This window comes from Chrysochloris asiatica, unplaced genomic scaffold (assembly GCF_000296735.1).
Source record: "Chrysochloris asiatica unplaced genomic scaffold, ChrAsi1.0 scaffold00179, whole genome shotgun sequence".
In the NCBI taxonomy this organism is placed as follows: Eukaryota; Metazoa; Chordata; class Mammalia; order Afrosoricida; family Chrysochloridae; genus Chrysochloris; species Chrysochloris asiatica.
In genome coordinates, this window is record NW_006408697.1 from 1477102 (window position 1) to 1489778 (window position 12677).

General features: G+C 38.0%; 1 protein-coding gene across 1 annotated transcript in view; it reads right to left on the reverse strand.

The window, feature by feature from the left end:
- The window catches only part of RYR2 (ryanodine receptor 2 (cardiac)), a 786033-nt gene that overhangs the window by 686282 nt on the left and 87074 nt on the right, over positions 1-12677 (reverse strand). The window contains exon 4 of the mRNA XM_006872010.1: positions 6085-6105. Coding sequence (XP_006872072.1) covers positions 6085-6105 — 21 coding nt within the window. The remainder of the gene's footprint in view (positions 1-6084; positions 6106-12677) is intronic.

The window sequence follows — 12677 nt, forward strand, 5'->3', positions numbered from 1 at the left end:
GGCCACAAATCAAGCCTCCATAAATTTACAAGCATCAAAATACTACAAATCATCTTTCAGACCACAATGCCATGAAATTAGAAGTCAACAATAGGAAGATCAAGGAAATCAAGTCAAATACATGGAAACTGAATAACACCCTGCTGAAATACTACTGGGTAGTAGAAGAAATAAAACATGAACTCACAAAGTTCCTAGAAACAAATGAGAATAAAATGTAATAGACCAAAACACAACAGAAGTGGTGCTGAGAGGACAATTTATTCCAATACATACACACATTCAAAAAGAAGAAAGAACCAAAATCAACACATTAATATAACATCTCCAGCAACTAAAAATAGACCCGCAAAGTAAACCTACAGTCAACAGAAGAAAGGAAATAATAGAGATTAGAGCAGAAATAAATAATATAGAAAACAGAAAAACTATTGAAAGAATCAATAGACAAGAAGCTAGTTCTTTGAAAGAATTAATAAAATCGACAAAGCATTGGCAAACATAACAAAATAAAACAGGGAGAAAAAACAAATAACATGCATAAGAAAATATTCCATGTAAATGCTTAATTCTCTAGCGTTCCAATGGCTGAAAATATCCAAGAATGTACTGACAGACAGGCATGCTGACTGTAAGCCCAGAAAGCAATGAAAAGGGACTCTGCTTTCAGCATGGGATGATCATATAATGCTATTGCCTATAGAACTGCTCTTCTTCACTCCTGTTCATGAATTTCACTGGTACCTACTGATATGTAAATGCTGCTATTTGACAAGAATTCACTGTGCTTCCTGGTAGATTGGTAGTAACCACCTACAAGGATGCTCTGCGGAAAATGCTTACATGGGCTGTCTTTTTTTCTAAGTATAATCGATTTGACACATAGATGTATATATACTTATCTAGTTTCTCTTTAAGAAAGGGAAATAAGTATTCTGATAAACTACTATAAATCCTAACATTTTATCTCTCTGACACATCACTGAGCTGTGTGGCTGCATGAAATAGAAGCATACAAGTTGTCTAGGGCTTTCTCTCTCCCCCACTTGTCTCACTAGAAAATGTCTCTAAATCAAAAAGGGCAAATTGATCATTACAGGACACCTGTAAAATAATGACTGGAGATACAGAGTGTCTGCCTTATACTCTGATCTCGCTTTCATATAAAATATAGTCCATATAAAAAGACAGTAAAGATTCAACATATCTTGCAAAGAATTTCAAATACAGATGAAACTTAATAACATGAAAGACTTTCACAGACCCTCACATGACAGAAATTTAAAAACTACTATTAATTTGTTGCCATTGTTATGTGCCGTCAAGTCAGTTCTGACTCATAGTGACCCTGTATAGGGTTCCCATGGAGTAACTGGTGGGTTTGAACCGCTGACCTTGTGGTTTACAGTCCAGAGCCAATCCTATAGCACCACACCAGAAGTCTACTACTGATTTAGGACATTTTAAATTATTTTTGGATTTTAACAATTACAACAGCAGCAACATATTTGAAAAAGCATGAGTATGTGTATGCAATAGCTCATTTGACCTGCAGAAAATCCTTCATATAAAACAATTTCACAATCTTCTCTCTTCTCACTCCACACTGTGGCCTGCATCCCAGGCCTCCTTGCTGGAAATAATCACTTTTTCATCTAGATAGCAGACAAGTTATTCTAGTTCTATGTGTGAATGTCAGCTTTAGACCAATCAGTTTATAATTAAGGAAGTACACAGATGCTCCAAGCCTGGTGGAAAGCTAAAGGGACAGACAGAGGGATGAACAAAGGGAGAGAAAGAGAGCAATCAACGGATTCAGCCTTCCTACATTACCAAAAATGTAATCAGAAAATTTATAGAAAAACTATTTTAATTTCCACATATAGTTTCATGTTGTTGTTGTTATGTGCCGTGGAGTCGGTTCTGACTCCCTGTACAGAGTTTCCAAGGCTGTAAATCTTTATGGGAGCAGAAAACCTCATCTTTCTCCCATGAACAGCTGGTAGTTTCGAACTGCTGATCGTGAGATTAGCAGCCCAATTCGTAACCACTACACTACCAGAGCTCCAAAATGTCTTAATCTGAGGCAATTAAACATACTGTGTAGGCAACCAAGAATGGGAGAATGGTAAAATATGGACCTGTCCCAGAACCGAATGCTGTTAAGTTCTATTAAATGATCCAAACAGGGAAGTCAAAGGAGGGAGCATGAAAGTTAGCTTACTTTCATAGCTGGCCACCACCTCAAATCTATTAGAAGAGCTTAGAGATGGTTTCTTAGAGGTGGGTGGTAGCAGGCACTGACTCCACCTCCTCCCCACATTTGTTCTTACCTCAAGCCAAGTGAGGGTAGACCATCGTGTGATGCCTAGAGATTGCACAGACCACTCCAAAAGGTTGACTGGAGTGGTCTGTGGTACCAGAGAACCACTTGGAAGTGACCGCAAGCAGGGACTACACTATGCAGTGCCATCCAGGGATCATCTTAGAGGCCTCTACGAGGATCATTTGCAAGAGACAAGAGATCTCAGCACAAAGATATCCAGGCACCAAGGACACAGTGATTACTGACCAGCTGGAGGAGATCTGATTGGCTGCAGGTCAGAGAACTCTGGTAATTGGAGGTCCACTAAAACAAACCTCACAAGCACCCACAAGAGAAAGGCAGCTTTCAACATCTGGCAACTAATAATCTCATCAAAGACCTTTACTGCCAATTTTCTTCTTCACCTTCCTTCCCACTGAACTCCAGGGGGCCCATCCTAGATTTAGCCCAAGGGACTGTGAAGAATTAGCCCCAATGAGCAGTTTTAAGAGCATTAAGGTAGGTAGGGGAGTCCTGCTGTGGCACTGTAAGATAAACACTGGACTGTGAACATCAAGGTTGCTGGTTTAAAACCACCAGTTGCTCCTCTGAAACCCTATACAGACTAGCTATGAGTAGGAACTGACTTGAAGGCACTTAACAACCACAGGTAGGTAGGCTAGTGTATAAATGGTTTCCTGTTGCCTTTCAATGTACCTATTACAAGAAGATTTCAACATCTCTAATACGTCTCAGCAGAGCATCCAGAACAGACATCCAGACTAGGAAGAAAGACCCAATTGGTCTATTTCCAAAAATCAGTCAATGAAAATCCTCCAGATTTCGGATAACATGGTCCAATCTGCAAACTACCATGAGGATGGTGTAGGACTGGGCAGTGTGCTGTTCCATTGTGCATGGGGTCACCATGACTCAGGGCATGAATCAATGGCAACTAATCACAATGCGAAGGGTATAAGATTTGAACAGTTCAAATGTAACACATACTAAAACACACTGCCGTAAATATAGTGATTATCAGTGTTCTATGACAAATTCCAAGTCCTGGGGTGGCGCTATAGGAGAGGCACTGGATGGCTAATCATAAGGTCAATGGTTCAAACCTACTAGCCACTCCTTGGACACCCTTATCCAGGGTCACTATGAGTCAGAACAGAGTCTATAGCACTTAGCATAACAAATTCAGTAGACTCTTTTAACACCTACATGAACATATATTACTGTATCAGTATGATTTAACATTAATATAGTAGTAAATACTTTAGAATAATAAAAAACTCATCCAGGAGGTAATCCTACATCTATGGCTTACAAATAAGACCACATGAAGCTACAACAAAAGTCAATGGTAAAGCTAAGCCTCATGACTTTCAGCTGAATGATTTTCCCATTTCTCAGAACTGAATAGTAATCTCTCCTCTCAGATTTTACAAATAAATACAATAAAAATAAATTTTGAGATGAGAAGTTATTATGCAAAAAAAGAGAAAGAAAAGTCACCTAAGGAGTGAGATCAAAATCAATCAAATGCCTAAGAAAGAAATGGTAGTACAGGATTTATGTTGTTGTGAAGGGCCGTCAAGTTGGTTCCAACCCATAGCGACCCTATATAGGGTTTCTGAGGAGCTGCTTGTGATCTTGAACCACCAACCTTGCAGTTCAAGCGGCTTTGCAGTCTGGTGCATTAACCTTCAAAGCGCCATGGCCCCATGCTTAAATGACAAGGTTGTTTTTAATTCATATATTCTTTATATTTAATTTTCACAAAAATTGAAAGAGACTTGAGTGGTAAGTTAGTTCAAGAAAGATTCATCTGGATATGGCACACAAAGGCTGCAAAAATAGATCAGGAATGCAGTGATGAGGAAAATCTGCAAGTCTGTTTCAAAACGACATACTAAGGGACAAAACAAAAATGAAGAGGTGGCATACAGGTTCTTAAGAGAGAAACAAGCTTCCATTTCCAAGATATGAAAACTCCATGGCATGGACTAGAATTATAACTCTAATCACAAAGTAAAGTAAGAACCTGATAAAAGAAAGAGCTGAACAAAATGAGTAGTCACTGAGTTATGACAGGAAGGACAAAGAACTGAATACGCACCCGGAATACAGGTGTAGTTGTTGTTGTTGTTAAGTGCCATCAAGCTGATTCTGACCCATAGCGACCCCCGTGTGGGGTTTCCAAGGAGCAGCTGGTAAGCTTGAACCACCAACCTTGCAGTTCAAATGGCTTTGCAGTCTGGCACATTAACCCACAGAGCCACACCATGACTCCAGGTTTGGTAGTTAGCAGAAATCAGTATGGATGTCACCATCATAGAAATGGCAAATTAAAAAGAAAAAGAACAAACCCCTCAAAGGTTTCTTTGATTATAAGAGGCTGAAAGACGTGAAAAAGAGCAAAAAAAAAACTACATTTGGCCAGGTAAGCATATTATTGTTTGAAAAATTCTACTAATCAAGGCTACTGAAAAGAAGGCAAAATTCTTAAAGTACTGCATCACAAAAAAGTAGATTCCAGAATAGGAAAAATAAGGAAGATAAAATGAAACCATGGATTATGCCTGTTTTAAATGGTTTATCATAATGTCACTGAAGCAAATAAGAAGAAAATCATGCAACAATGAACAACTTCACTATTCCTGCATTCTTGGGAAGAAAATTAAATGGGGACAGGACTGTTGAACAGATTTCTCATCTCTATTCAGAATCGTGGGTATAAAAGAAGAATTGAAAGAAATCTTAGCTCTCTTGTTTTCTTTTTTTTTCTTCTTCCCTCTCTGACTCCCTCATTTCTTTAATTCTTTGTTCGTTGTGTGCCATATTAGAAAACTAAGACCAAAAGTAGTGATACAATTTGGCCACATGACTCAATTTTTGGAAAGGTCTCCAAATTCTTGCATATGAATTTTTTCCACAGGGTAGTCATTCACTTCTACTTTTAAAGACAGTATGAATGCATATACATATATATCTGCCTTTCTCTATTGTAGAGGAAAAATCTTAAGGGCTAAATAGGCGACTATAAAATTAAACAAGCAAAGTTTATTGGCAAACGATATATTATTGTTGTCAATCATGAGCCTTCTAGTCAGTTCTGACTCACTGTGACTCGGTATAGGGTTTCCAAGGAGCAGCTTGTGGGTTTGAACCACCGACATTGCACTTAGCAGCCCAGTGCTTTTCCTACAGCGTCACACCAGGACACCAACAGCAGGCTGTATGGACCAGAAAAGGAACCCAGGCCTCCTGCTTGGCAGGGAACCACACATGCATTGCCAGCAAAAGATATATAGCAATAGTAATACATGCTTTATTATTGGCGAAAAGCACATGATTAAAGTCCATTACATAGAAACCTTATGATTCAAGAATAGAGAATATTTTAGTGTACTCCAATTCAGGAAAGGCAAAACTAAAAGTTTACAAGAATCTAATGAGGGATCCTGGTGTGGCACTGTGGGTTAATGCATCAGACTGCAAAGCCATTTGAACTGCAAGGTTGGCAGTTCAAGTTCACCAGCGTCTCCTTGAAAACCCTATACAGGGTCACTATGGGTCGCAACCGACTCAACGGCACTTAACAACAAACAACAACAATGAGGGATCAGCAAGGTATTTGGTCACTATACACACAGTTATTTTGAACACTAATAGTACCAGCCACATTAGGAAGCAATATAAAAAGATGAGGCAGCAGCAAACATGCACTCATTTAAATTACAACTTGCTGATAAATACATGGAAACACATACCCATTTTTCCACATCAACTTGCTGTAGAAAGAAAATGGCAAGTAAATAAGCAAATAGCAAGCAACATTTAATTCAGTGTCATTTAAATAAATCGAAATGCCTCTGCACCCAAATCTACTTCAAATTCTAAATAGTAAACATTTTCATTACTATCATTTAAAACTCCTGAAACAAACAAAACAATCCCCACTGATTTCGCAATCAAAATTTCATAGAAAATATCAGGTACATGGAATAACAATGATATAACATAGTCAAAGACAAACATGAACAGTTAGTTACCTAGTTATCAAACCTAATAGGTCCTTTAATTTAAGAATTCCTGTTGTTACATGTGGTCGACTTGGTTCTGACTCTCTGTGCTTCAGCATAGTGTTTCTGAGGTGTGGCTGGTGGGTTTGAACCACCGACCTTGAATTCCAGTGCTCATCCTACAGCAATACAACAGGACTCCTTTATTTGGTATTGTTTTTAAGTACTGCTGATCCGACTCATAGCGACCCTAGGGTTTCTGAAGCTGTAAATCTTTGAGGGAGCAGAAAGCCGTATCTTTCCCCTGCAGAGCAGTTAGTAGACTCAAACCACGGACATTGTATTTCACAGTCCAGTGTTTATCCTTATGTCCTCTAAAAGAAGCCCTGGCATCTCAGTGGTTAAGCATTCAGCTGCGGACACTAGCCACTTCAATTCACCAATCATCTGTCAGTATGCCATACTGTGGTGGCTTGCATGTTGCTGTGATGTTGGAAAATAGGAACTAGTATTCGAAATACCAGCAAGGCCATCCATTGTAAATAGATTTCAGCTGAGCTTCCAGACTAAGCCAAGGGAGGAAGACAGGTGGACTACATCTGAATGTTTAGCCACTGAAAACCTTTATGAAAAGCAGTGGAACACGGGCAGACAGCCCCAGAATACTGAACACTGAAACATTATGAAGAATACCAGAGGACTGTCAGACATAGTGCCTGAAAAGGTGCCCTTCTTGCTGTGGAAAGAAAGGCTGGAAGGCACTTAAAAATATGACTGGGGAAGAGCTATCTCCTCAAAGCAGAGTTGGCTGTGCTGACCCGAATAGAGTAGTACAGCTTTAAGGGAAATTCCTTAGCTGATGGGGTATAACTCAAAATTAAGAGAAACAGTTATAAATATCCATAAATAATTGGAATGTGGAATTTGCAAAGTATGACTATAGGAAAACTAAAAGTTGTCAAAGATGAAATGCGATGCACAAAAATCAATATCCTAGGCATTAGTAAGCCAGAATGAACTGGTACTGGTCATTTTGAATCTGACAATTATATGGTTGTTTTACAGCATTGGGAATCACAAATTGAAGAGGAACCGTGTCACATTCATCATCAGAAAGAACACTTCAAGATCTACTTTGAAATATAATGTTGTCTGTGATTGGATAATATCCATATGCCTACAAGGATAACCAGTTAATACCACTATTATTCAAATGTATGCACTAACCACTAAAGCCAGTAATGATGACATTGAAGAATTCTACTAATAATTTCTTCAGTCTGAAATTGATCAAACATGCAATCAAGATGTTTAAATAACTACTGGTGATTGGAATGCAAAGGTTGGAAATAAATAGCAAGGATCAGTAGTTGGAAAATATGTCCTTGGTGTTAGAAACGATGCTGGAGATCAAAGACCAATGCCTTCTTCATTGAATACTGTTTTTCAGCAACATAAAAGAAAACTATAGACATGGATCTCACCAGATAGAATACACAGAAACCAAACTGACTACATCTGTGGGAAGAGATGGTATAAAAGCTCCATCTCATTAACCAAAACCAGGCTAGGCAAGACTGTAGAACAAACCATCAATTGCTCATATGCAAGTTTAGGCTGAAGCTGAGCAAAACAATTAAAACAAATCCAGAAAAGCCAAATATGATGTTAAACATATCTCACCTGAATTTAGAGATTATCTGACGAACAGATTTCATGCATTAGACACTAATGACTGAAGACCAAAAGATCTGTGGGATGATACCAGGAACATCATACAGGAAGAAAGCAAAACGTCATTAAAAAGACAAGAACAAAGGAAAAGACAAAAATGGATGTCTGAAGAGACTGAAACTTGCTCTCCAATGTAGAGATGTTAAAGCAAAGTTAAGAAATGAGGAAACTAAAGAACTGAACAGAAAATTTCAAGGGCAGCTTGAGAAGATAACATCAGGTACTGTAATGAAATATGCAAAGACATGGAGTTAGAAACTCAAAAGGTAAGAACACCCTCAGCATTTCTCAAACTGAATGAAGTAAAAATTCAACCCTCAACTTGAAATGTCGAAGTATTCTATGGGAAAATATTGAATGATGCAGAAAGCATCAAAAGAAGATGGGAGAAATACACAGAGTCACTGTACCTAAAAGAATTGCTTAAGACCTAAAAGTGATAGCATATGATCAGGAACTAATGATAAGTTCAAGGTACTCTGAAGACACTGACAAAGAACAAGACTCCAGGAATTTATCAAATACAAATAGAATTTTTCAATAAACTGATGCAGCACTGAAAGCACTCACCTATGCCAAGAAATCTGGAAGACAGGTTACTTTGTCAACTGCTTGGAAGAAATCAATATTTGTGCCCATTCAAAAGAACACGGACTCAGTGGCATGGGGAAATCATTGGACAATAGCATTAATATCACATGCAGACAAAAAATTTTAAAGGTAATTCAAAAACAGCTGCAACAGTATATTGACAGGAAACTGCCAGAGATTCAGGCGTTTCAGATGAGGACATGGAATGAGGGATATTATTACTGATGTCAGATGGATACTGGCTGAAAGCAGAGAATTCCAGAAAGATGTTTACCTGTGCTTTATAGACTATGCAAAGGCTTTCTACTGTGTGGGCCATGACAAAGTATGCCTAACACTGAGAAGAATGAAAATTCCAGAACACTCCACTGTGCTCAGGAGGAACCTCTACCAAGATCAAGAAGCACTTAGTTATGCCAATAGAACAAGAAGACACTGAATGACATAAAATCAGGAAAGGTGTGTGCCAGGGTTGTATTATTTCACCATACTTATTCAATCTGTGTGCTGCACAAATAATTCAAGAATCTGGTTTATATGGAGAAGAATGTGGCATCAGGATTGGAGGAAGGATCGCTGAACTCCTTGCTTGTTGAAAGGAAAGAGGACTTAAATATTTTCTGGGTTGCATCTCAGTGTATTGGTTGGACCTTAATGTAAAGAAAACAAAAAACCTCACCAACACTGGATCAATAAATAGGATCATAACAACTAGATAGAAGACTGAAGTTGTCAAAGACTTCACCTGGCTTGAATCCACTATCAAGACTCATGGAAGCAGCACTCAAGAAGTCAAATGACATATTGCATTAGGCCAATCTGCTATACATGACCTCTTTAAAACGTTGAAGAGCAAAATGTCAGATTGAGGACTAAGGTACACTTAACCCATCCCATTGTATTTTCAGTATCCTTCTATGCAAGTGAAACTTGGACAATGAATAAGGAAGACTGTAGAAGAACTGAAGCCTGTGAGTTACGGTGTTGGAGGAGAATATGAACAGCACCATGGACTGCCAAAAGAACAAACAGATTTGCATTGGAAGAAGAACAGCCAGAAAGCTCCCTAGATGTGAGAATGACAAGACTTTGTCTCTCACATTTCAGACATATTATCAGGAGGCACATGTCCCTGGAGAAGGACATCATGCTTAGTAAAGTGGAGAGTTAGCAAAAAAGAGGAAGACCCCAATGAGATGGCTTGGCACAGTGGCAGCAGCAATGGGCTCAGGTGTAACAGTAGTTATGAGGATGGAGTAGGACCAGGTAGTGTTTTGCTCTGTTGTGCACAGGGTCACTATGAATTGGAACCAACTGAACAGCACCAAAAGAGCAAAAAGGTGTGACAATCCACTTACATAAAGATTGACAGCTTTGAAAACCTGGTGGCGCAGGTTTGTTGTGTTTTATATGGTCACTGTGAGTCAAAATCGACTCAACAGGTTTCATTTTGTTTTATGGTCTCCTTTAACCATAGTGGTAGTGGTTGTATGCCATGGAGTCTGTTTTGACTCAAAGTGACCCCATGTAGGATTTCCAAGGCTGTAAATATTTATGAAAGCAGAAAATCTTATCTTTCTCCCACAGAGCAGCTGGTAGATTCGAACTGTTAACCTTTTGGTTAGTGGCTTAGTTCATGATCCACTATGCTACCACAGCTCCTTCCTTTAAACATAGCGTCTATTTAATGAAAAAGTTCACTTCAAAAATAAAACATCTAACTATAACTTTCTGTGATATGAAAAGTGAAAATTATGTTATCCCAGGTTGTGTTGTTGTTGTTAAGTGCCGTCGAGTCGGTTCCGACTCATAGCGACCCTGTACAGGGTTTCCGAGGCTATAAATCTTTACGGGAGCAGAAAGCCTCATCTTTCTCCCGCGGAACAGCTGGTAGTTTCGAACTGCTGACCTTGCGGTTCGCAGCCCGATTCGTAACCACTACGCTACCAGAGCTCCTTCCCAGGTTGTGTAACCCTATTTAAATAATTTAAAAGGTAAGATTTATCAAATAATTTTGAAATTATATCAGTATCTATTTTAACAAACAAGTAAAAAGACAGATATCGACAAAAATATAAACTTCTCTAACAGATAAGGATTCCTAGCAAATCTATCTGAATAAAAATTTTCAACACTGAGGGTCCTACTCAATCTCCAAAGTAAGTTTCCACAAACCACCCTTTCTACTGGATACGTATGATGGATGTCCCAGGAGAATGGAGCTTGGCTTTAGACTCTTTGTACCTTTAAGTTAGTTTAGTTGCAACTTTTTCCTTTGATAATTAATTAATCAACTAAGAGGATGCCAGCTAAGAGAAAAGCTAAAGCTCTGTTCAGAATTCCCACCTCTTAGAAGCAAGATCTTGGAAGGTAACATATATAAAAAGATACAAAATACATGGTGGTTATTTTTCAAAGTGATAAAACTAATTAATACTCATATAGGCAAAGCTGGTTTGAAGTCTTTGTGAAAATTCAACAACGGATTTACAGCAGAGCATTTTAACATTGTTAGTCATTGTTCAGTCAGCAGAAAAACCTGTTCATAATTTCCCCCTTTCCTTTCATTAAAAAAAAAAAAAATACACAATTACTATTTAAGATAGACATCTGCATTAAAAAGGATAGCCTGATTTTCACTATATAATTTGTGAGGTATTTAGTTGTTGCCTAGGGTTCAAATTTTCATTTTGAATCTTAATCTTATTAATGGTGAATTCATTCCTTTTAATCATGAGACAAAGTGAAGCAACTCACAATTACATCCAGCGCAGTGCCATTATTCATTTTTTTAAAAATAATTTCTCAAGTGGACAAACTCTTAAATTTATCCTCCTCCAAGGAAAACAATTCAAGGAAATGTGAAGTACCTTTCCTTTTCATACTTATGAAGAAACAAGGTTATGCCTTACTTTTAGTGGTTTCAACAATTATCAAAGACATTATACTAGGGGGCCATTATATGCATCTAAATCTTAAACACTCATGACACACAAACACAAAGGTACACGCACATACCACATCACTGCAAAGACGATGTGCTGTCAGGTTTGTTTGTTTTTCAGAGAATTTTAAATTGTTATTAAAAGTCATAGTTAATAGTATTTGTAATAGAGGCTTATACTTTTTTATAATACATTTTTTAAATGATTCATATTACAAAAGAGAAACCATTTAAAGAATTTAAATTATGAAGATGAACACTGAACCATTCATCCCACAGTTTCAATTTGGCTATCCATCTAAGGAGTTAGTTTGTTTTCTATAGTTTGCTAAGCATACTTCTAACAGGACTCTATTCTCTGCACCTCCTTCAATGGAGGAACCAGAAGAAAACAGTTTCTTAAGAAGTAAGAATTAGTACCAAGAATATGAAGACTCCATAGCCAAATACCAAATGAAAGGTTCCCACAAAGCATGTGTTAGGGATGAATTATCAGCTAAACATCTACGAAAGAAATGGTCCACAGGTAAAAGACGAACTAGAGTGCAATAAAGTTTTAATTGTGTTGAAGCGATGCAGAGAGATTTCATGACACATCTTGTATTAATGTTAACAAGGATTAAGTTTAAGTAATCAAATGACTGCAAACAATGAAGAGAATGATTTATACACAGCTAGTCAAGGGACTCCTAGTGTGGCGCTGTGGCTTAATGCGCCAGACTGCAAAGGTGTTTGAACTGCAAGGTCAGTGGTTCAAGCTCACCAGCTGCTCCTCAGAAACCCTACACAGGGTCATTATGAGTCGACTATGAGTCGGAATTGACTCAATGGCACTTAACAACAACAACAACAAGCCAAGGGAGAGAAATATAATATACACAATAAATTTGAACAGTTTCAGAATTACTAAACAATCACCATAAAATAAAACAAACATTTTTCCCCAAGAATATGTTGAGGGATTTTAAATATATATATATTGTAGCGTAGTGGTTACGAATCGGGCTGCGAACCTTAAGGTCAGTGGTTCGAAACTACCAGCCGCTCCGCGGGAGAAAGATGAGGCTTTCTA